At 44.0% G+C, this 26,450-nt stretch overlaps 1 protein-coding gene across 1 annotated transcript in view; it reads right to left on the reverse strand.

The window, feature by feature from the left end:
* LOC140389103 (uncharacterized) overlaps positions 1 to 26,450 on the reverse strand; it is a 383,180-nt gene that overhangs the window by 193,806 nt on the left and 162,924 nt on the right. The window contains exons 29-33 of the mRNA XM_072473262.1: positions 19,669 to 19,704; positions 14,104 to 14,130; positions 13,895 to 13,921; positions 12,087 to 12,113; positions 11,919 to 11,945 (exon numbers count right to left, since the gene is read on the reverse strand). Of these exons, the coding sequence (XP_072329363.1) occupies positions 11,919 to 11,945; positions 12,087 to 12,113; positions 13,895 to 13,921; positions 14,104 to 14,130; positions 19,669 to 19,704 (144 nt within the window). The remainder of the gene's footprint in view (positions 1 to 11,918; positions 11,946 to 12,086; positions 12,114 to 13,894; positions 13,922 to 14,103; positions 14,131 to 19,668; positions 19,705 to 26,450) is intronic.

Consider the following 26,450-nt stretch of genomic DNA (forward strand, 5'->3'; position numbering starts at 1 on the left):
TGATTTAGTACCACTGCCATAACCTCCACTTTAGTGAGCTGCTTACCCTGCTCGTCCCTTACGGGCCCCATTCTATCCTTCATTAACCTTTCACCATTAATATGCGGAAGAACATTTTGAAAGTGCTTTAGCACAGACTTCAATCCTTTCCTCATGCTTCCTCTTAGCATTCCACATTCCAGCCTTAGCCCCTATTCTGTATTTCAAACACTCTTCCTGATTCTATTGCTATTATTATTCTGGCATGCATCAGGGGCAGCACGGTAGCATTGTGGATAGCAGACTTGCTTCACAGCTCCAGTGTCCCAGGTTCGATTCCAGCTTGGGTCACTGTCTGTGCGGAGTCTGCACATCCTCCCCGTGTGTGCGTGTGTTTCCTCCGGGTGCTCCGGTTTCCTCCCACAGTCCAAAGATCTGCAGTTTAGGTGGATTGGCCATGAAAAAATGCCCTTAATGTCCAAAATTGCCCTTAGTGTTGGGTTCGGTTGCTGGGTTATGGGGATAGGGTGGAGGTGTTGACCTTGGGTAGGGTGCTTTTTCCAAGAGCCGGTGCAGACTCCTAATATCACAACTCCTAATATCACAACTGGGCCGAATGGCCTCCTTCTGCACTGTAAATTCTATAAATTCTATGAAAGTCTATACACCTTCCTTATTCTATCATCAATATCCTTCGTTAGTCAAGGTACTTTATCTTTGGATACCCCGTAATTATTTCTTATGAATATGTACCTAGCTTGCACACCATTTATGTCTCCTTTGAAAGTCTCCTACTTTTCATCCACTGTTTTATCCCCAAAAATGCGTTTGCGATTAACCTGCTTCAGTTTAAATTTTTGATTCCTAAGATGTGCACTTTTCTAGTCTGGGATCTTAATCCGTTACTGATTTTTATTCTTTTCCAACTGAATATTGAATCGTATTATCTTGAATTCGTTCCTTCCCAACGGTTTTTCCACTCTGATATTCCCCATCTGCTCTGCCTCATTTCCTAGGACTAGATCCAGCACATTTTACTACCTGATCGGACTGGAAACGTACTGTTTCTGAAGCACGAATTTCTCCCTTTCTGTGCCCCACTATACCCGAAGCGCTGTCGGCCTTTGGGCAATTGAAATCCCCAACGAAAACAACCTTACCTGCCCTGCAGGGTTCCATATTATGCCTACAAATTCTCTCTTCCACTTCACCCCCTCTATTTGAAGGTCTATAGAAAATACAACCAAGGTCACCGCTCCCTTCCTGTTCCTGACCCCACCCCCCCACCTCGCAAACATAAATCTATAGCTATGTCTATTGCACCCCTTCCAACCTGGCCCAACTTGCGGCAGCCTCTCGCCATTACCCAGCTCCTCCTCTCCCCATACCTATCAAAGCAGATGCCAATCAAGGCCCTCTTAACAACTCCACTGTAACATCAACCAATATGGCCCCTTTCCTCGAACCTTTTCCATACCGCAACAAAATAAAAAGAATCAAAAAAGAACCCATACCAATCCCGCTTTTTTTGCAAACAATCCCTTCCCCCAACAGCTCAAAAGCTAAACAGCGTAACAACAGTACGTATCTATATCATGCACCATCCGTCTTCATACACTGCTATGCGAGTGACCCTTTAAGAAAGGTTTATTCTTATCATATGGCTTCAGTTATGCCATTTTTGTGGGTGGAGCTAAGCTGTAGCTTTGAGTTTTACTTTCGCTTTTGATGGTGACAAGAGAAAATGAGTATTTTCTATGTCTTTCTCTGTTTTATTGAAAATAACTTCCAGTAAAAAATCACTTTGGTGGTCGCCTTAGAGATATAATTGCTTTCTGGGAGGAATCTGCTGGTTGAAAAGTGAAACAGAGTTTCCTTCTCTGGCGGAGGATGTTCTTGAGGGAGTGCAGTGAAGGTCGTTTATCAGACTGATTCCAGGGATGGCGGGATTTTTAGATGAGGAGAGATTGACTAGGTTGAGATTGTTCTCGCTGGAGTTCAGAAGAAGGAAGCGGGATATCATAGAGGCTTATAACATTTTAACGGTACGAGACAGGGTAGATGCAGGGGAGATGTTACCAATGATAGGTGTGTCCAGAATCAGGGGTCACAGTCTGAGGATTCAGGGTAAACCATTTCAGACAGATATATGGAGACATTTCTTCACCCAAAGAGTGGTGAACCCGTGGAATTCATTTCCACAGGACGTAGTTGATGGTAAAACATTGAATATATTCAAGAGGCGGCTAGATATAGCAGTTGGGGAGAATGAGATCAAAGGCGATGGCGACAAAGCAGGATTAGGCTATTGAGTTGGATCATCAGCCATGATCGCAATGAATGGTGGAGCAGGCTCGAAAGGCCAAAAGGGCTCCTGCTCCTATGATTTATGTAACAATGTAACAGTATTAGTCACGTGAGAATACAGTATTCTGGGCCACGCCTTTGAAAACGGGTTTCTAGTTTTAACTGGATTTTGTGATTGTGTTGGACCAGTTAAGGGGAATCCGTTAAGGGTTATACAAAGATTAATGTAGCTGTGTGGAGTCTTTATGTTTATAATTGATAAACATTCTTGCTGTGTGTGTTTATACAAATTTTAACTAAAGTCTTAAGTAAGCCAGTTTTTTTGATTAAAAGCGCCTCAGAATTCTGTTGAATAACACCCGAAAGGAAGGCTATTGTGCCCATCCTAGCCAAATTCAGCATAAAGGTTGTAGCTCAGGTGGGCTCCATAATATACTTTGGAGTTATTACTCCGTAGCTCATAACATACACAGAGAATAAAAATTGACCACGTCACAGTGGTACCAACTTCTTCTCCTGGATGAAGGCCTCTGCTTGCTCCGGTGTTTCAAAAGTGTTAATTCGAGTTCATTGTAACCCATAAATGCGACTCGTATACCACGTCAAACTTCAGCCTTTCTTATAAAACATGCTATTCGCCCTATTGAATAAGTAGTTCTTCTCCTTGCAAAGTCAGCTCCACCATCCTGATAAATTCTGACCGTATGCCCTTCTCAGCAGATGTTCCAAGCCCTCTTCGCTCACTTCAAAACCCTTTCGTTCCTTGTGGAACTGCAATTTATGCAGTCCGGGCTGGCTCCATCGGTTCGGTTTTTGGTCTTAGCACCCGATGTACTCTGTCCAATTCCAGACAGGCGAACACTTCATCTCCTCTCACCAGCTTAGAGGACTTTCAGAAAAATACTGGGTCGGTTTTGAAACCTCCACTCCTTCTGGCAGCCACATCAACCTGAGGTTTAGCCGCCGTGACCTGTTTCGAAGGTCCTCCAGTTTACGTTTCAGTCTTTTGCTGTTTTTTGCCACCATCGACCACTCTGCGTCGGTCAAGGCAAACCGATCCTCCTGTCTCGACAAGGACACTTTCACCAGTTTTAGCGTCTCGCGTTGTGCCCTCACCGTATTCGGCGTTTGCATCAAATGTTCACGGATGGGATCCAAAGCGTCTTCAATATTGGCTTTGAAATATCGCTGATTTGCTGGTCCTGCCGCTGAAAGTGCCGATCTATCTGCTTCCTCAACATATTCATGCGCCATTCTGGCGGACACCATATAATGTTCACGGCGGCGGCCTCCTTCACTTTGCTTCGACGGATTTTCCTCCTGATTCTTTTTTGTGTTGGGTTTTTCGCCGCTGACTTCATGTTCCTGTCAGAAACAATTTCCTTAATTGCGTCCCCAGATTTGGGCACCAATACAAAAACTGAGAAAAGGGATCGTGCACAACTTTGCCAGGAGCAGCCTGAAGTGCGATCCGTCTTTACATGACGTCACCCGTAAGGCAAATTTGTTTATTTTCTTGGGTAATTAGCAGCTAATATTTTCTGTTGTAAAGTTGTTTTAAAAAATTAAGGGCCAACCCACCTAACCTGAGACCCACATAAACACGGGGAAAATGTGCAACTATCACGCATACAGTGACCGGAGGTAAGAATCAAACCCGGGTCCTCAGCGCCGTAAGGCAGCAGTGCTAACCACTGTGCCACCGTGCCGAACTTACTATTGTGCCCATAATAAAGTTGTGCTGGACACATAATAAAACGCTATTTCTTCACCCAATAACTCCTGGAGAGAATCCTTCTTTCTACACAGTCTTGCAAAATAAGTTAACATATTGAGGGTTCAGTCCGGTATCTTAGCCACTGTTACAGTCTTGTATGGGACTATATAATCATATGGCATGCCTGGGATATGTACATATATATAAGTTAAAAATAAATGGTTTGTATTTTAGCAATAGTTCTCAGTACAGCTGAGGCAGAGACCAAATAAACCATTTCCAATACTAACAATTTCCTTTTCGGAGAGGCATCTGCCCTCACCAGTATTGATAGCAGCGTACATCACACAATGCCATCTTCAGACTGTATTGTATTGTAATAACACTATTCCAAGTGATGGATTCAGAACAGGTCCAGCAGGTCAGTACATGACCTTCCAGAGGCGTTGAGGGTGAGAGGAGTGAGCAGAATTGTATTCCAGAACAATGCGTCATACTAACATTGTCATCAATCCATTTCAATTGGGAGAGCAGAAGAACATGCCAGCAGCAGCACATACGTAATTAAAACAACGAGTTGCCAACTTGTGTGAAGATGCAACATAGCGATACACGCCCGCCACGTAGTGGAAGCTGCAACTGTCTTAACCGGTTGCCGTCCATCATACATGTTATGTAGGGATGTTCACTGATAAATATTTAGGTCGTTGCTAACTCCTTGGATAATGACGCATCGTGTCGCCGTGTGCAGGGAGGCATGAAAACCATTCGTGCTTGGGCTGGTGAGTGGCACAATATTATTGCACCACAGACACCCCAGCTATCATCGACAGTCATCAAACGAACTTAACGTGGCATTTAGTAGCATTAGCGTCATCAAATCTTCCAGCAGCAGCATGCTGGTCTTGTTGCTTAAACAGACGCCACTGAAGCTGAACGGAAGCTCGGGGAATTTTGCTGCCTGATTGTCCAAAACGTCTTCCCATCTCCAATGCTTAATTCAGTTGTGCAGTTAATACTTTCGTGTATGCATGAATGCAGCTACTGTAACACTCAATAATCTGAACCGCACCCAGGGCATAATAAAACGTTGGTCGTATCTCCCTACACCACCACCCCCGATAGATAACAAAACCATTCTTTCTCTTCATCATTAATGCATAGCGATGGTAATATATAGAATGTACAACCTGCATCACAAGATTACTTCGAAGGAATCTCTCGCACTCACTCTGTTTGTTAACTAGGACAACGGCTCTTGGCAACATTCCTGCATCAAAATTCCCTACCACGTAGGGCAATGCAACCTGACTGGTAAGCGTATTACATTCAAAGAACAGAGAACGATACAGCACAGGAACAGACCCTTCGGCCCTCCAGGCATGTACCAGTCATGATACCAACCTTTGCCAAAACCCTCAGCACTTTGATGTGCCGTACCCCTCGATGCCATCCTATCCATGTGTTTGTCAAGATGCCTTTTGAACCCCGTTAATGTATGTGCTTCCACAACATCGCCTGCCAACGCATTTCAGGCACTCTCCACCCTCTGGTAAAAAAAACAGCCTTGCAGATCTCCTCTAAGCTTTGCTCCAAGGACCTTACACCTATGAACCCTGGTGACTGTACCCTCCGCCCTGGGAATGAGTGCCAGCCCATCCACTCTACCCATGCCCTCATAATCTTGTAGACCTCTACTAGGTTTGCGGATAGCGCTGAGGACTGTCAGAGGATACAGCAGGATTTAGATTGTTTGGAGACTTGGGCGGAGAGATGGCAGATGGAGTTTAATCCGGGCAAATGTGAGGTAATGCATTTTGGAAGGTCTAATGCAGGCAGGGAATATACAGTGAATGGTAGAACCCGCAAGAGTATTGAAAGTCAAAGAGACCTAGGAGTACAGGTCCACAGGTCACTGAAAGGGGCAACACAGGTGGAGAAGGTAGTCAAGAAGGCATACGGCATGCTTGCCTTCATTGGCCGGGGCATTGAGTATAAAAATTGGCAAGTCATGTTGCAGCTGTATAGAACCTTAGTTAGGCTACACTTGGAGTATAGTGTTCAATTCTGGTCGCCACACTACCAGAAGGATGTGGAGGCTTTAGAGAGGATGCAGAAGAGATTTACCAGAATGTTGCCTGGTATGGAGGGCATTAGCTATGAGGAGCGGTTGAATAAACTCGGTTTGTTCTCACTGGAACGAAGGAGGTTGAGGGGCGACCTGATAGAGGTCTACAAGATTATGAGGGGCATAGACAGAGTGGATAGTCAGAGACTTTTCCACGGGGTAGAGGGGTCAACTACTAGGGGGCATAGGTTTAAGGTGAGAGGGGCAAGGTTTAGAGTAGATGTACGAGCCAAGTATTTTACACAGAGGGTAGTGGGTGTCTGGAACCCGCTACCGGAGGAGGTGGTGGAAGCAGGGACGATAGTGACATTTAAGGGGCATCTTGACAAATACATGAATAGGATGGGAATAGAGGGATACGGACCCAGGAAGTGTAGAAGATTGTAGTTTAGTCGGGCAGCATGGTCGGCACGGGCTTGGAGGGCCGAAGGGCCTGTTCCTGTGCTGTACATTTCTTTGTTCTTTGTTCTTTGTTCTAGTTCACCCCTTAACCTCCGTCTTTCTAATCAAAACTGTCCGAGCCTCTCCACATAGCTAACACCCTCCAGACCAGACAACATCCTGGGAAACCTCCTCTGCCCCTTTTTCAAAGCCTCCATACCCTTCTGGTAAGTGGTGACCAGGATTGTGCGCAATCTTCCAGTGTGGTCTTACCATGGTTCTATACAACTGGAGCATGACTTGCCAGTTTTTATACTCGATATTCCGCCCAATGAAGGCAAGCATTCCGGATGCTTTCTTGACTACCTGGTCCACGTTTGTTGCCACCTTCAAAGATCTGTGGGCCTGCACAGATCTCTATGACTGCCTATATTCTTAAGAGTTTTACCATTTACGGTACAGTTCACCTCGATGTTAGATCTACCAAAATTCCCTCACATTTGCCCGGATTAAACTGGTGCCAGGGCCAGGGATGTCTCGGATCGTGTCTTCAGGATCCTTAAGGGGGAGGGGGAGCAGCCAGAAGTCGTGGTGCACATTGGTACCAACGACATAGGAAGGACAAGGGGTGTGGAGGTAATAAACAAGTTTAGCGAGTTAGGCTGGAAGTTAAAAGCCAGGACAGACAGAGTTGTCATCTCTGGTTTGTTGCCGGTGCCACGTGATAGCGAGGCTAGGAATATGGAGAGAGTGCAGTTGAACACGTGGCTGCAGGAATGGTGTAGGAGGGAGGGCTTCAGGTATTTGGATAATTGGAGCACATCCTGGGGAAGGTGGGACCTGTACAAGCAGGACGGGTTGCATCTGAACCAGAGGGGCACCAATATCCTGGGAGGGAGGTTTTCTAGTACTCTTCGGGAAGGTTTAAACTAATTTGGCAGGGGAATGGGAACCGGATTTGTAGTCCAGCAACTAAGGTAGCCGATATTCATCACGCCAAAGCGTGTAATGAGGCAGTGGGGAAGGGAACACTGACAAAGGAGAGTACTTGCAGGCACGGAGATGGGTTGAAGTATGTATACTTCAATGCAAGAAGCATCAGGAATAAGGTGGGTGAACTTAAAGCATGGGTCGGTACTTGGGACTACGATGTGGTGGCCATCACGGAAACTTGGATAGAAGAGGGGCAGAAATGGTTGTTGGAGGTCCCTGGTTATAGATGTTTCAATAAGATTAGGGAGGGTGGTAAAAGAGGTGGGGGGTGGTGGCATTATTAATTAGAGATAGTATAACAGCTGCAGAAAGGCAGTTCGAGGAGTATCACCCTATTGAGGTAGTATGGGTTGAAGTCAGAAATAGGAAAGGAGCAGTCTCCTTGTTAGGAGTTTTCTATAGCCCCCCCCAATAGTAGCAGAGATGTGGAGGAACAGATTGGGAAACAGATTTTGAAAAGGTGCAGAGGTCATAGGGTAGTAGTCGTGGGCGACTTCAACTTCCCAAATATTGAGTGGAAACTCGTTAGATCAAATAGTTTGGATGAGGTGGTGTTTGTGCAGTGTGTCCAGGAAGCTTTTCTAACACAGTATGTAGATTGTCCGACCAGAGGAGGGGCAATATTGGATTTAGTACTGGGTAATGAACCAGGGCAAGTGACAGATTTGTTAGTGGGGGAGCATTTTGGAGATAGTGACCACAATTCTGTGACTTACACTTTAGGAATGGAGAGGGATAGGTCCGTGAAACAGGGCAAGGTTTACAATTGGGGGAAGGGTAAATACGATGTTGTCAGACTAGAATTGAAGTGCATAAGTTGGGAACATAGGCTGGCAGGGAAGGACACAAGTGAAATGTGGAACTTGGTCAAGGAACAGGTGCTACGTGTCCTTGATATGTATGTCCCTGTCAGGCAGGGAAGAGATGGCCGAGTGAGGGAACCATGGTTGACAAGAGAGGTTGAATGTCTTGTTAAGAGGAAAAAGGTGACTTATGTAAGGCTGAGGAAACAAGGTTCAGACAGGGCATTGGAGGGATACAAGATAGCCAGGAGGGAACTGAAGAAAGGGATTAGGAGAACTAAGAGAGGGCATGAACAATCTTTGGCGGGTAGGATCAAGGAAAGCCCCAAGGCCTTTTACACATATGTGAGAAATATGAGAATGACTAGAGCGAGGGTAGGTCCGATCAAGGACAGTAGGGGGAGATTGTGTATTGAGTCTGAAGAGATAGGAGAGGTCTTGAACGAGTACTTTTCTTCTGTATTTACAAATGAGAGGGGCGATATTGTTGGAGAGGACAGTGTGAAACAGATTGGTAAGCTGGAGGAAATACTTGTTAGGAAGGAAGATGTGTTGGGCATTTTGAAAAACTTGAGGATAGACAAGTCCCCCGGGCCTGATGGGATATATCCAAGGATTCTATGGGAAGCAAGAGATGAAATTGCAGAGCCGTTGGCAATGATCTTTTCGTCCTCACTGTCAACAGGGGTGGTACCAGGGGATTGGAGAGTGGCGAATGTCGTGCCCTGTTCAAAAAAGGAACTAGGGATAACCCTGGGAATTATAGGCCAGTTAGTCTTACTTCGGTGGTAGGCAAAGTAATGGAAAGGGTACTGAAGGATAGGATTTCTGAGCATCTGGAAAGACACTGCTTGATTAGGGATAGTCAGCACGGATTTGTGAGGGGTAGGTCTTGCCTTACAAGTCTTATTGAATTCTTTGAGGAGGTGACCAAGCATGTGGATGAAGTTAATGCAGGGGATGTAGTGTACATGGATTTTAGCAAGGCATTTGATAAAATTCCCCATGGTAGGCTTATGCAGAAAGTAAGGAGGCATGGGATAGTGGGAAATTTGGCCAGTTGGATAACGAACTGGCTAACCGATAGATGTCAGAGAGTGGTGGTGGATGGCAAATATTCAGCCTGGATCCCAGTCACCAGTGGCGTACCGCAGGGATCAGTTCTGGGTCCTCTGCTGTTTGTGATTTTCATTAATGACTTGGATGAGGGAGTTGAAGGGTGGGTCAGTAAATTTGCAGACGATGCGAAGATTGGTGGAGTTGTGGATAGTAAGGAGGGCTGTTGTCGGCTGCAAAGAGACATAGATAGGATGCAGAGCTGGGCTGAGAAGTGGCAGATGGAGTTTAACCCTGAAAAGTGTGAGGTTGTCCATTTTGGAAGGACAAATATGAATGCGGAATACAGGGTTAACGGTAGAGTTCTTGGCAATGTGGAGGAGCAGAGAGATCTTGGGGCCTATGTTCATACATCTTTGAAAGTTGCCATTCAAGTGGATAGAGTTGTGAAGAAGGCCTATGGTGTGCTCACGTTCATTAACAGAGGGATTGAATTTAAGAGCCGTGAGGTGATGAGGCAGCTGGAGAAAACTTTGGTAAGGCCACATTTGGAGTACTGTGTACAGTTCTGGTCGCCTCATTTTAGGAAGGATGTGGAAGCTTTGGAAAAGGTGCAAAGAAGATTTACCAGGATGTTGCCTGGAATGGAGAGTAGGTCTTACGAGGAAAGGTTGAGGGTGCTAGGCCTTTTCTCATTAGAACGGAGAAGGATGAGGGGCGACTTGATAGAGGTTTATAAGATGATCAGGGGAATAGATAGAGTAGACAGTCAGAGACTTTTTCCCCGGGTGGAACAAACCATTACAAGGGGACATAAATTTAAGGTGAAAGCTGGAAGATATAGGAGGGATATCAGAGGTAGGTTCTTTACCCAGAGAGTAGTGGGGGCATGGAATGCACTGCCTGTGGAAGTAGTTGAGTCGGAAACATTAGGGATCTTCAAGCAGCTATTGGATAGGTACATGGATAACGGTAAAATGATGTAGTGTAGATTTATTTGTTCTTAAGGGCAGCACGGTAGCATTGTGGATAGCACAATTGCTTCACAGCTCCAGGGTCCCAGGTTCGATTCCGGCTTGGGTCACTGTCTGTGCGGAGTCTGCACGTCCTCCCCGTGTCTGCGTGGGTTTCCTCCGGGTGCTCCGGTTTCCTCCCACAGTCCAAAGATGTGCGGGTTAGGTGAATTGGTCAATGATAAATTGCCCTTAATGTCCAAATTGCTCTTGGTGTTGGGTGGAGGTGTTGAGTTTGGGTAGGGTGCTCTTTCCAAGAGCCGGTGCAGACTCAAAGGGCCGAATGGCCTCCTTCTGCACTATAAATTCAAGGATAATCTATGATTAATCTAGGACAAAGGTTCGGCACAACATCGTGGGCCGAAGGGCCTGTTCTGTGCTGTATTTTCTATGTTCTATGTTCTATGTAAACTCCATTTGCCATTTCTCTGCCCAAGTCTCCAACCTATCTATGTCATGCTATATCCTCTGACAATCCTCAACATTATTTGCCACTCCACCAACCTTGGGGTCATCCGCGAACTTACTGATCAGACTGGCTACATTTTCCTCCAAGTCGTTTAGGCCCAAGCACAGATCCCTGTGGAGGACCACTAGTCACAACATTCCATTCAGAAAGCCACCCTCTGACTACTGTCCTTTTCCTTCTGTGACCGAGCCAGTTCTGTAGCCATCTGACCACCTCCCCTCTCTTCCCGTGTGTCTTAACCTTTTGTACCAGGCTACCATGAGGCACCTTGCCAAAGGCTTTACTGAAGTCCATGTAAACAACATTTGCCGCCCTCGGTTCATCAATCATCTTTGTTACCTCCTCAAAATTCCTTTATTCTCGCTGAGTAACAGTGCTGCAGCACACTCCTTAGAAACCTCACGCAGTGCTTTTATAATATGCACTGCAGCGGTTTAAGAGGGCTGCTCAGCATGAATACATCAAGGGCATTAGGGTGAGAAATAAATATTGCTCTTTCAAGCGCCGCTTATGTCCCTGAATCAACGTATCCCTTTTTAGTCGCCTTACCTATTCATCGTCCCGTGTACTGACTTGATCCAATCATACCGCGATTGAGCAGCACGGTAGCACAAGTGGATAGCACTGTGACTTCACAGCGCCAGGGTCCCATGTTCGATTCCCCGCTGGGTCACTGTCTGTGCGGAGTCTGCACGTTCTCCCCGTGTCTGCGTGGATTTCCTCCATGTGCTCCAGTTTCCTCCCACAGTCCAAAACCTGCAGGTTAGGTGGATTGGCCATGATAAATTGCCTTTAGTGACCAAAATGGTTAGGAGGGGTTATTGGGTTATGGGGATAGGGTGGAAGTGAGGGCTTAAGTGGGTCGGTGCAGACTCGATGGGCCGAATGGCCTCCTTCTGCACTCTATGTTATATGTCTATGCACAACTCAGCCTTCTATCAGTGCTGGGAGTGAACGCTATACTTCTGACTGTACCTGTGCATCATTACAAGTGCCCAGCTAATATATGGGTTCAAATAAATCATCGGTTACCTGGTCTACATTTTGACTTGGATGTTACTTGGATACTAACTTGTGGCTTCACGAAGTTTTTGCAGTTCTGGTGAAAGAAAAAATATTTTATTCAGGTTGCATGAACCACACTATTAAATCGGAGGAAAAGAACGAAACAAATATTGCAGTCTTAAAATATAGCCCATGAAAGCAATTTGATAAACCTGAAAAAACGTAAATGTATTACCTGCCCTCAATTGGATCAACCGTTCGTCTGTAAAATTAAACATTTTACTGGAATATAGTTGTTGAATCAGGTAATTGTGCCGAACGACAGTAAAGCAGACGCCACATTATGTTCGCTCTCCAGTTTAATGAGTCATCTAAACTCGTGATCTGTAGCCTTACGCGCCATAAAACTTAAACAAGCACGGTTTTCTATTCTCCCAATCTATCGGGCAGTCAGTCCCTTAGCTCCACCAACTACGGGGTGAAAGAAAACCTTCTCATGCGCCTCTAGTATTGTGTCTCTCGCGATGAATCGATTCTCTCGCTATGTATCTCTCAACAAAAATGAATGAATGCGCTTACCTCTGCCTAATTCATGACTGCATGGTTTAATTGTGTCTCCCGTCAGCCTCTGGTGTTGCAAATAATTTGCTCCGTGCCCATCCAATGATTCTTCATAATTAAAGTTTTCCAGGCAACCTAAGAACTTCGTGAAAATCCTTTACAGCAATCAATCTTTCTGATCCTGACGTTGCAAAATTTCATTCAGCAGTTCTACTCTTTCCAAGCCAGCAGTTTACACAGTAACAGCATAACTTCACAGCTCCTAAATTAATTCTGAGTTCCCTGTGTAGTTTTCCCACATAACATCTACTTTTCCCAGTCATCGAGGATATGTAAACATGCAACCGCGCTACTTTCTTTAATTCATTCCTCTCAGCGTCCTACCATTTAATGTACATTCCGTTGCTTTGTTAACTTTCTTAAACTGAATTGTGTCGTACCTCTCCGGTATGAAGTCTATTTGCCACCGTTCCGTTCAACTGCTTTGTCCATTGAGATCCTCCCTCAGATTTCAGGGATTTGCTTCTGAATCAAGTACACAATCAATATTTGAAACATTTGGGCACGTTTCATTTTCGCCCAGATATTAGAAACACAATACAGCAATGAAGTATCAGAATGCATAACTTGAGGAACCCCACTGGAAACAAGCTCCTGTCAAGAAACATCCAAATTTACAGTTTGCGTTCTGTCTCTGAACAAATTCTGGGGCCGAATTGCGAATTGCTTGGAAGCCATAGACCTATACTTCCGTTACAAATCTGCCTTGATAAAATGCACATATATCGATTTAAATTGTGTCATAATGAGAGCGTTGTCCCTTTATGGAGCACAGGATATCATCAGGTTCGTTCTCCTCGAAAGAAAAACCTACTCGTCAGTCTCAGCCTCAATCACCGTAGCCCTGAAAGCTTCGTTCCTCCACCTGCCCGTCCACTTGCCTTTTGAAACCATTGTTTCTTTCACCATTATGGTGGGCAGCGAGTTCCATCTCATTACTGCTCGTTACGTGAGAACATTTCTCATGACATCCCTCTTGCATTTGTGGCTCAAACCTTGAAGCCTTATACGGTTGTCCTTGTATGATCAGCCAATAAGGACATTATTTCCTTGTCTACCTTGTCAAAATATTCCAAGTAGCGTGCACTTCTGCCAAATATTATTTATATTGAATCATAATGAAGTATGAAGCAAATTGTACATTTGGAAGCATTAGGTGGAATAAAATAACGGCGCAGAAATGCCGCAACATAAAGATGAATTAAAAAAGACCAAACATGGATGGAATTACTTTCAGATTATATTTAGAAACAACAAAAGGATTGAAGATAAACAAACGGCTTAATATATAGCTGGGATTCCAAATGATAGTTAAGATAAAGGCCTATAGATAAACCACTGTACTTGTCCGCCAAGGTATTGATCGTTAATTATTTATTTTTGGGTCCGTTACACGTCATTATCATACGCTGAAAGACTCACCATCGGTTCTGTATTTCGGGTCCTGATCTAAGTCAAGGCAATAATGTTAATCATCATCAAAATACGATTCTCTGTGTCAAGGTTTATTATGGTAATCATCCTTTCAATCAACAAATAAAACTACAGGTGTAAAGACACAACGAACAATGATTTGTTATTCTGACTTATTATGAGTATTCGGGAGAAATGGCCAAGTCTTTTTTTTTTACCTTTCCTGGCATCTGTGAGCCTTTTTTCTGTTGAGAAACACGAACAATCATGTTGATGCAATGCAAACAATTATCAACGCTTTGTATCATTGACATCACATGGTTATGTTTGTAAGCAACCAGCTTTGATATGATGATATCCAACGATCACACGAAACTAAAAGCGAAGTACTGCGGCTACTGGAGGTCAGGAATGAAAAAAAAATGCATTGGAAAAGCTCTGCAGGTGTAGCACAAGCTGTGAAGAAGGACTGCAGATCTTAGAAGACCTTAGGACTGCAGCATGCCTCTCTTCACAGAATGGTCGTAACGATATCGAAACGTTAACTGTGTTTCTCTTTCAACAGATGCTGCCAGACCTGTTTAGTGTTTTCAGGACCTTTTGGGTTACTACGAAGGTGAAAGTCTGCTAAATGTTCTTAAACATATGGACATAGGAGTTAGGATCAGGAATTTGCCGTTGGCTTCATGGACCCTTGGGACATGTTCCACTATTCGCTACTATCACGGCCGGTCTGATTGTGGCTTCAAATCCACTTGCCTGTCGGCCCCTACACCTTTTGAAACCTTTGCCTCTCAAATATCTAACAGTCTTTAATAAACTAAATGACTGTACGTCCACTGTTTTTTGGGGAAGAGAATTCTGTCGGCTGATAACCCTCGGAGAGACACAAATATCTCCCAATCTCCGACCTAAAAGGGAGAATTCTGATTTTTAAACTGTGTATCCCAGTTATAGACATGACAACAAGACAAAACACCTTTCCGCTATGTGCTCAATAAATTTACTTTCCGATTTTATCTGCTTTCGTGAGATCATCTCATTTTTCCGAACTTCAATACGTGAAATATCTCCAGCATGAATTTAACGCCAGAATGCAACTTACAATCATCATATCTCATAACCGTTAACCAGAGTGAAAAATTATCCACGTTGTTGCATTCTTAGTCAGGCACCATTCTGCCATTGAACATACAGCCCTTCGAGGTTGAATCTGATATTTTGTTTGTAACGTAACCTATCATCATTGAACTTAAGTCGGAATAAATCCGAGCAAACGTCCTTCGCTTCCAATTTTACCCAGCAAGGTTGAGCCATTCTGTGGGGGCCATCATAAATTGAAATGCACATGTTCAAATCAAAAATATATTTTCACTTTCATGTCGTTTAAAGAAGTAAAACCTTGTGTGCGTGATGAATTCCAGAAGTGGCAAATGTGACGTGATGCTACTCCACAACGAGATGCTTCCATATTTTAATTGATATTTCAATAATAAAATAGTTGAATCAAAAAACAAGCAAAACAATAACTGAAATTCCATTAAAAATAATTCATGTGCACAGCGAGATACGTGGCTGGCAATCAGAGGGTTAGCAGCCCGGGCCTCTGGCAATTAAACAGAATATTTACGCATTGTTAGGGCATAATTTCAAACAAAAAGTAGCATTCTTAAATTTAAACCTTTCGCACTGACACATCATGCAACGCACATTCTGAAGATTCACATTCCTCCAACATTTTCCCTGCAGGCTTTAGTGTATTATTATTCCTCTGGCTTGTTAACGCTTCCTTCTACCTTCTATCTCTCGGGCGTTATTCTTCGTTCCCCAAAAGAAGCAAAACAGCCGTTGACGATCTGTTGAAAAGAAAAATTACGGGATGTGAGCCTGGCCGATTAGGCCCACATTTATTTCCCACCCTAGTTGCCCTTCAGAAGGTGGTGGTAAGTTGCCTTCTTCAACCGCTCCAGTCCCTAAGGAGTATATACACGCACAGCGCTGTGAGGGAAATATTTTGCACAGCGACAGAGAAGGAAAGGCTTTACATTTCCAAGTCTGACGGGTAAGTGACTTGGAGGGGAACGTCCAGGTCATGGGTCCCTGCTATCTGGTGCTCTTGTCCTTCTAGATGGTGATGGTCGTGGGTTTGGAAGGCGCAGCCTAACGAACCTTGGTAAGCGACTGCAGTGCACCTTGTAGCTGCCACGGTGAATCTTTGGTGGAGGGTTTGAACGTTTGTGGGAGGAGGAGCATTAAAGCAGGCTACTTTGTCCTGGATGGTGTCGAGTTTCTTGAGAGTTGTTCTTTTAGATGATAGTTATTGTGGGCTTGGAAAGTGCTGCTTCAGGTACCTTGGCGGGTCCCTGCAGTGCATCTTGTATGTGGTACACATGGCTGAGACTGTTCATCAGTGGTGGAGGGATTGAATGTATGTGGAAATTGTAACCGGTTTCTGTGTCCTGGGTGGTTTCGAGCTTTTTGAGTGCTGTTGGGCTGCACTAATCCAGGAAAGTGGAGAGTACTCCATTGCTCTCCTGCCTTATGTCTTGTGAATGGTGGACAGACGTTTGCGGGGATGGAAGTGAGTTACTCGCCAAAGGATCCCGAGCGTGTGAATTATTCTGGGAGCCACATTATTAATATGGCTAGTCCAGTTCATATTCTGATCAATGGTAACCCCCAGGATGTTGATTGTGGGGGATTCAATGATGGTAATGCCATTGAACGTGAAGCAGCGGTGGTTACATCCTCCCTTGTAGGCAATCGTCATTGCTTGGCAGCTCAAGCGAGGATATTGTTCTGGTCATGCTGAATTTGAACATAGACTGCCGCGTTATCTTTGGAGGCAGGAATTATGCTGAACATTGTGTAGTCATCTGAGAACATCTCAATGTCTGACCTTATGATGGAAGGGCTGTTATTAATGTCGTAGCCGAAGATGGCTGGACCTAGGAAACTGCCCTAAGGAACACGTTCAGTGATGTCCTGTAGCTGTGATGATGACCTCAAGCCATTAACAACATGTCCCTTTATATCAGGTATGACTCCAACCAAAGGAAAGTTTACCCGCCGATTCCCATTGACTCCAGTTTTGCTGCGGCTGTTTGCTGCTAAACTCGGTCAAATGGTGACTTGATGTAAAAGACAGTGACTCATTTTGCGCCTGAAATTCAGCTGCTTTGTCCATGTGTGACGTGAGAGTCCCTTTAAGAAAAACGTGTTTTATCAAATGGCTGCAGTGATGTCATTGTGTGGGTGGAGCAGGAATGTGATTCTGCTTTTTACTTTCGTTTTGAATTGGAAGCTCTTTTCCCGTTCAGTTGGAGAGCTGCATTCAAACCAAGCAGATGTATATGGTCTCTCTCTCTCTCTGTATGTTAAAAAAGGTGTTTTGATCACTTGATAATTTAAAAGTGAGAACTATTCTCTGAGGTAATTTAAATCTACTGTCTTTGTTGAAAAGTGTTTTGGCTTATGGATGTTGTTTGGAAAGTTACTTGGGGTTACCTATAGAGAACTGTATCTTTTTGGGGTGTTATCTGTGTTAGTAGTTGGTAAGATGTTTACTGTGGGTTTCTAAAATGTTAACTGGATTCATAGGATATACATTGTCTTGTTTTAAAAATACTTCAGATGTCTGTTGCATCACACCAGTGAAGTGGGCCCTTGTGCTCCCCATAACCAAAATCTCTGAAACGTTGTGGGTCAGGTGAACGCCATGATATATTTTGGTGCTCTCTAAACCCTGGCCCATAACACATGCTTGAACCAAGGGTTTGATGAGATCAGGAGCTAGGTGGCCGTGGCGAAATCCAAACTGAGCGTCCGTGAGGAGGCTATTGCTGAGTAAGTGCTGCTGTCAAAGCACTGTTGTAACTCCTAACATCAGTTTGCCGATGATGAATAGTCCGATAGGGCGGTAATTGGCAGCGTGGATTTGTCCTGTTTCTTGTGTGCAGCATACACCAAGGCGACTTTCCACATTGTCAGTTAAGGCCAGTCTTGCAGCTGTACTGGAACAGCTTGGTTGGGATGCGGCAGGTTCTTTAGGCAAGTTGCATATGGCCGGAATATTCACAGGGCACATGGCCTTTGCAGTATCAAGTGACTTCAGCCATTTCTTGACATCACGTTTCCTTTATATTAGATGTTTATTTTCAATTGCTCGTTTCTTGTTCAATGTTTTAAGGTCATCTTCCATTTATTCGTTCTCCACTAAGAAATAAAGAATAACTGCCACTTCTCAATCATCAGCTCTGTTTCGTATCTCTCAGCAATTCTCTGCCTAAATAGTTTTTTTCGGACTTGCAAGTCTGGATAGATAGGTATGAAGAAAAAATCAGTAAATGTTTAACAGGAATGCTTGATTGGTTTATTAGATGTCCTATCATAACATTTATTAGCATTACATCTAGTCAAAATATCATCTTTAACTGACCACCCTGAAATATCTTCTGCCCGATGCAGTTTTAAATAAAGTAATTCAAAGGCATTTGGTCTCATATCGTCGATTCTCTCTTCAATTTTATTTTCAGTGCGCTTCATCACAATTTCACCAGATTCAGTCTCAGATCCTGTTAGCTTTACAACATTAACCTTCAACCACCAAATGCACGAATTACTTAAATTAGTTACATTTTTTGTATAGATGTTTCAACTCTGTCATCAGTGGTTACTGAGATAAGTTGAATGAATACTATGTCTTCCAGCTCCACGTTCTATAATGCAATATGCAGGCTGACTGAATCAAATTGTGCACGAAGCGTCAATTAAGTGAAGAGTTTCACCACTGGCTATACTGTAGAACGTTATAATTATGCCATAAATATCACAATGATTGCTAAGATCAAGCTATAGAAATTTTAATACAAAGGATAGGCAACACAACGAGATATAAATATAGCATGCACGAGTATAGACAACACAGATTCCAATTCTCTGCCCATAATAAGTAATTTTAACATTCATTGGCCCTGACATTACGACTTGCCTGAGAGCTGTAAATAATCTCGGCCTTGTATTAGATTTTTCTGCATGCTTTTCAGCCTCACTTGAAACTTACCCTCCAACTTCACCAACTTGCGCTCTACCTCGCTGGCATCTACCTTCGCATTCTATCGTTGAGCGATATTTGTCGTAATATTATCTGATTCTAGCATTCTGTATGATAACTGAAAGTGTCCAATGGCCCAACGACCTGGATATGGAATGCTAACATTTTCAAAGCCATTTAAAGACGTTTATTGCACTGAGCAGTGTTTGAGGTTGATAATGTCCTCGTACGTTGATATACTTGCAGCTAGTCAGCTGTTGTGACAGCTGAATATTAAGTCAAGAACAAGAACAAAAATCTTTGCAAACCAATTGCCCCATTTCAGCAGTGCATCATGGATAATGGTGCTTCGTTCCTGTTCAAAACCCTTTTCTATCTGCAGTTCTCCGTAAAGCAATTCACTTAGTTAGCAAGAAAAACACGAAATACTGGACAATCTCAGCACGTCTGCCAGCTCTGTGGAGAGAAAAGAGAGACATCTTTCCGAATCTGGATGACTCTGTTTTGTTTCAGATTCCACTCCCCACAATAATTTGCTTTTTATGTAATTATCAACTCGTCTTCGGGGACAGGGCGATGTGGTGAAATTCTATTTGTCCCATCATGATTCAGTTCAGTTGTAGTGAATTACACAATGTAGCAGGCAGAACGGGAAGAGGGGGCTCATGCACGGCCGTTGATATGCTGTTACCACGCAAGATAACGTTTTACACTCTTGAAATACATTTACCTGACATTTGTAGCAGCTTTGTCAATTCCATTTTTTCTAAAAAAGAGAAAACGAACGACAGTCGAATAATCAACATGAACAAAATCATTCCGATGTAAGCATACGACTTTTGACTTGTAGCTCTTTCGGCTCGAAAAACAGATGTTGAACTCTTTCACACCATAATGCCAGCGCATAATCATTTAACATTACATCTCAAAAATGCACGCAATTTAGTCCGTATTTCAATATAAGAACTCTGGTGTCTGTTCTTGAAATTTTCCATCCCGAGCTTGTCACCGGCATCTTGGAATTGAGGATCTGTACTGAGCTTTTTATAATTGTAGATAATGAGACGTATTTCTTTAGTAATAATACAGATTGAAACATGCGTCCCACGGATTAAATCAATAGAAATTAATATTGCTCCTGCAATATTGAGTAATATGTTGATTATTGTAGTGACCAGTTCTTAGGCATTTAGTTCTAAAAACTGGTGACATTCAACCCAAGCTTGAAGATAAAAATGACAACTACAGCACCCTAGAAAGACGGCAATAAAAAGATACCCGTGGAATTTCATAGATTTCATAGAATTTACAGTGCAGAAGGAGACCATTCGGCCCATCGAGTCGGCACCCTACCGAAGCCCACACCTACACCCTATCCCCATAGCCCAGTAACCACACCCAACACTAAGGGCAATTTTGGACACGAAGTGCAATTTGGCATGGCCAACGCACCTAACCTGCACATCCTTGGACTGTGGGAGGAAACCGAAGCACCCGGAGAAAACCCACGCACACACGGGGTGTACGTGCAGACTCCGCACAAACAGTGACCCAAGCCGGGAATCGAACCTGGGACCCACGAGCTGTGAAGCAATTGTGCTATCCACTAGACTACCGTGCTGCCCGTTAGAGTCACTAATTGCACGAAATGAGCGATATCGATGCTACAAAGAATAAAGAAAAGTACTGAAACTGAAAAAACGTATTGTCACAAGTAGGCTTCAAATGAAGTTACTGTGAAAAGCCCCTAGTCGCCACATTCCAGCGCCTGTTCGGGGAAGCTGGCCTGCCTTGGTCTGCTTTCAAAGCCAGCGATTTAGCCCTGTGCTAAACAGCCCCTGCAGCACAGGAACAGACCCTTCGGCCCTCCAGAGGCCCTCTACCTTCTCCGGCAGTGCGTTCCAGGCACCCACTACCCTCTGTGCAAGACACCTACTTCGTACATCTCCTCTAAACTTTGCCCGTCGCACCTTAAACCTATGCCCACAGGTAATTGACCCCTCTACCTTGGGAAAACGCCTCTGATTATCCACTCTGCCTCTGCCCCTCATAATTTCGTAGACCTCTATCAGGTCGGCCCTCAACCTTCGTCGTTCCAGTGAAAACAAACCGAGTTTATTCAACCTCTCCTCATAGCTAATTCCCTCCATACCAGGCAACATCCTGATAAATCTCTTCTGCACCCTCTCTAAAGCCTCCACATTTCTGGTAGTGTGGCGACCAGAATTGAACACTATACTCCGTGTGGCCTAACCAAGGTTCAATACAGCTGCAACATGACTTGTAAATTCTTATACTCAATGTCCCGGCCAATGAAAGCAAGCATGCCATATGCCTTCTTGACTACCTTCTCCACCTGTGTTGCCCCTTTCAGTGACCTGTGGACCTGTACACCTAGATCTCTTTGACTGTCAATACTCTTGAGAGTTCTACCATTCACTGTGTATTCCCTACCTGCATAAAACTTTCCAAAATGCATTACCTCACATTTGTCCGGATTAAACTCCATCTGCCATCTCTCCGCCCAAGTCTCCAAACAATCTAAATCCTGTTGTATCCTCTGAGAGTCCTCATCGCTATCTGCAATTCCACCAACCTTTGTGCCGTCTGCAAACTTGTTAATCAGACCAGTTACATTTTCCTCCAAATCATTTATCCATACTACGAACAGCAAAAGTCCCAGCACTGAGCCCAGCGGAACACCACTAGTCATAGCCCTCCAATCAGAAAAGCACCCTTCCATTGCTACTCTCTGCCTTCTATGACCTAGCCAGTTCTGTATCCATCTTGACAGTTCACCCCTGATCTCGTGTGACTTCGCCTTTTGTACCAGTTTGCCATGAGGGACCTTGTCAAAGGCCTTACTGAAGTCCATATAGACAACTGCCACTGCCCTACCTGCATCAATAATCTTTGTGACCTCCTCGAAAAAGTCTATCAAGTTACCGAGACACATCCTCCCCTTCACAAAACCGCGCTGCTTCTCGCTGATACACGTCCATCTGCCTCCAAATGAGAGTAGATCCTGTCTCGAAGAATTCTCTTCAGTAATTTCTCTATCACTCATGTAAGGCTCACCGGCCTGTAGTTCCCTGGATTATTCTTGCAACCCTTCTTAAACAAAGGAACAACATTGGCTATTCTCCAGTCCTCCGGGACATTCCCTGAAAACAGCGAGGATCCAACGATTTCTGTCAAGGCCTCAGCAATTTCCTCTCTAGCCTCCTTCAGTATTCTGGGTCGATCCCATCAGGCATTGTGGACTTATCTACCTTAATATTTTTCAAGACGCCAACACCTCGTCATTGTGGATCTCAATGTGACCCAGGCTATCTACACACCTTTCTCCAGACTCAGCACCCACCAATTCCTTCTCTTTGGTGAATACTGATGCAAAGTTTTCATTTAGTAGCTCACCCATTTCCTCTGGCTCCACACATAGATTCCCTCCCCTGTCCTTCAGTGGGCCAACCCTTTCCCTGGTTACCCTCTTGTTTGTTATGTACCTGTGAAAAGCCTTGGGATTTTCCTTAACCCTATTTGTCAATAACTTCTCGTGACCCCTTTAAGCCCTCCTGACTCCTTCCTTAAGTTCCTTCCTACTTTCCTTATATTCCACACTGGCTTCGTCTGTTCCCAGCCTTCGAGCCCTTACTTTCTTTTTACGAGGCCTACAATATTTCACGTATTCCAAGGTTCCCGAAATTTTCCCTATTTATCCTTCTTCCGCACAGGAACATGCCGGTCCTGACTTCCTTTCAACAGACATTTGAAAGCCTCCCACATGTCAGATGTTGATTTACCCTCGAACATCCGCCCGCAGTCTAGGATCTTCAGTTCCTGCCTTATATTGTTATAATTAGCCTGCCCCCAATTTAGCACATTTACCCTACGACCACTCTTATCCTTGTCCACCAGCACTTTAAAATTGACTGAATTGTGGTCACTGTTCCCGAAATGCTCCCCTACAGAAACGTCTACCACCTGGCCGGGCTCATTCCCCAATACGACGTCCAGTATAGCCCCTTCCCTAGTTGGACTGTCTACATATTGTTTTTAGAAGCCCTCCTGGATGCTCGTTTCAAACCCTGCCCCGTCCAAGCCCCTAGCACTAAGTGAGATATAGGTCATTATTAGACAACGGACCGGTATCCAGTTTATTGAAGATCAGTACCTACTTGTGGATTTTCCTGCTTCCCGTGACGCATTCGGCAGACACCGCCTGTGTTTATGTTTGTTCATCAGAGGATATAACTCCAGGGCTGCGATTCCACATAAAGCAAAATTGACCAGCCTCTATAAGTGTTTTACAGGTTTATAAGATATTTGGTTGAGCGTTATGATCGTACTTTCTGTGGCCATCATGTCCTGAAGGGGCCCTGGAACCTGAAGCTTCTGGCTCAGAGTTAGGCACCCTCCTGCTGTGTCGAACGACCTCCAGATAAATATTAATCAGGCTTTGTATGCATGACTCTCTTAAAAATATATTCCAAATGCGAAAACAGAACATATTGATACGTTTTCAGATCGCGGTCTAATCAAGACAATATGTATGAATTGCAGATTAATCCAGGAGCAACCATGTTGTTCAAGAACACTTTTAATTCACCTGGGTCTACTCTCATGTTGATTCTCTATAAATTGATTCCAAACTGGTACGAGAATCGGTGGACTGTTGAAACCAAATATATCTCTCTGCGGCGGAGAACTTCAGGAATGGAACTGATGTAGATTTTCCGGTTAGTCAATCTATCATTCACGAAACACGCAGGCCCGTAATTGCTATGAAGGGTTGCAATTATTTCCACGTCGTAGAATTTTGATTCATTGATGGATCTTTCTTGACCAGTAAACGGAATGAGTCAGTACTATTCGTTCCAGGAAGAAGAATTTTCGGAACCGTGATGGTACACTAATTAACGAAGCAAAAGAACACTAATTGTGGGTTATTTAAATGCGCTCTTTTACTAATTTATATCGAACAGGATGCTCACTCTTCAACCGATTCAATGATTGCAACGTAGGACCAGCTTTGCTACCGTCAACATTCCCGTGGATCGAGTATAGGAACAAAATGGAGAGCAAATAGCAAAATAATTTTCAAAACAATACATGTTTCTGTATAACAATTTTGTGCACCTTAGAAATAAAGCACCGGAAGTCCTTCAAGACGTCCAAATTAAAATTAATATTTCTGATGGCCATTAGTTTGCAGCGTGTATATACTGAAGGAACGAAATAGCAGTTTGGTTCTTTTGAGGTGGAGGATAAATTTTGACCCCATGTATCCAACCGAATATGTGCTTATTGTGACGTTTGACAGAACATTCACTCTCCACACAAAGCTTATTTTTAACAGTGCATCAAACGCCATGTAATTCGATGGATTCAACGTGCTTTAGGCACATGACCTGTTTCACTATTCGGTAAATCATGACTAAACATCATATTCCCACCTTTCCCCAACATTCTTTGTCAAAAAACCATAATCTATGAGATTTTGGAAAGGGTTACAAACTGCTGCCAGCATTTTTGTGTGAAGAAATGTTTCTTAATTTCACTCTTGGACGATCTGACTCTAACATTTATATTATGTTCACCAGTCATTGACTCCCGAACTAGATGAAATGGCTTCACCCAATTCACAAAATCGAATTGAAAACATCAAACAGGTGACGACATGAAATACAAATTGCAAGGACTATTATCCTGGTGTGTTTATTCCCTCTTCCAAGCTTAACAACTGGAATACAGACGCTCCTAATAAAGAAGCAGCACGCCCTTCAAAGACAATAAATCCTTCTGAAGGTAGACAAAGAACAAGCAAAGAACAGCCATAATAGGCCATTCGGCCCTCCAAGCCTGTGCCGATCATGATGCCCTCACTAAAAAAAAACCTTCTGTCCTTACCCGGTAAAACGTATGGTATTATATCTTTCTCAATCTTGCAGTGTGGCCTAGTCATAGCTTCGTATAGATGAAGCCTGGCTTCAACTCAGTTTAATGGCATTTCTCTGGATATAAAGATCAACAATCAATTCTCGTATTTTCTGGAAGTCCTCTCGACATTACAAAGATCTATTTCTCCGGGCCTCCATATGTTTCATAGTCTCCAGTTTTTTAAATTAATTTTTACGGGATGTGTGTGTCCCTAATTGCCCATCCATAAATCCCCTTGAGAAGATGGTGGTGAATGACTCTCTGGAACCGCTGCAGTCCACGTGGTGTACGAACACCCATTGTACAATTCGCGAGGGAGTTTTGAGAATTTGAGAATTAGAGAATTTTGACCGAACGAGAAATTTCCAAGTCAGAATGGTTCATGACTTGGAAGCGACATTATAGGTGATGGTGATCCCATGTCTCTGCTGCCCTTTTCCTTCTCGACAGCAGAGGCCGTGGGTTTGGAAGGTGCTGACGAAGGAGCTTCAGCGAGTCCCTGCAGTGCACACATGGCCGTGACAGTTCCTTCCTTTTCAGCATCCTCACAATTTTGGTCCATATTAGCCCTCACTAAAATCCGTTTAGCTTTGCTAAACCATGCCTTTTTTGAATTTTACACGACACTGGTTCAAAAACCATCTCTCTTCAACGAACAAATAACAAAGAACAAGACAGAACAGGAACAGGTCCTCCAGCTGTCCAAACTAGCACCGGTCATGATACCAACCTTGGCCAAAACTCTCAGCACTTCCTAGTGCCGTATCCCTCTATACCCATCCTAACATTGTATTTTTCGAAATGCCTTTTGAATGCCGTTAATATATCTGCTTACACAATCTCCCTTAGCAGCGCGTTCCAGGCACTCACTACTTTCTGTGTAAAGAACCTGCCTCCCACATCTCCTCTAAACTTTGCCTCACGGAGCTTAAACCTATGCCCAATAGTGACTGACCCCCTCTGTAACCATCTGGGGTGGCCACTTACAATGTAAACATGGATACTTGCAAAGACTCAAGGGAAATATGGCCAATACAGGATTCAGGTAAACCCAGAGCCTAAATTTATATTTGCTGACAGAGAACCAGGCAGTATCGAAACCCCTAGCCGATTTGCATTCTAATGACCCATTTCCCCAGGACAAAGGACTGGTACTCAGGTATCAGATACAATTCCAGACACATTGGTGCCACTCCCTTCACCCAAGAAGCCCAACCAGCCAAGGTCAATAACCGCTCAGGACGCGCCCAGCATCAAGGCAACCGCCCCTTTATTGGTTCAAATCGAAGGCAGTGATCGAAGCCTGCCGAATTATTCGCTCCAAAGCGTAGGACCGCCCAAAAGAGCGCGGAATCCCAAAGGAAAAAGAGAGATACTGCCAAGTGTTCGATCTATTTGGGCCTGGCACACCAACACTCTTCGGCCCGGCCTATACCTGAAGCCAACTGCAGCACCACGAATAGAAACAAGTTCAAGATCAACGATCGCTACCAGACGGATGAGCCTAGCAGAACCGAAGTTACTTCCCCAGCCCCAGCCACTCCAGATCCGAACAAAGGCCTTGTTCCTCTG

Source organism: Scyliorhinus torazame, chromosome 14, assembly GCF_047496885.1.
Source record: "Scyliorhinus torazame isolate Kashiwa2021f chromosome 14, sScyTor2.1, whole genome shotgun sequence".
Lineage (NCBI taxonomy): Eukaryota > Metazoa > Chordata > Chondrichthyes > Carcharhiniformes > Scyliorhinidae > Scyliorhinus > Scyliorhinus torazame.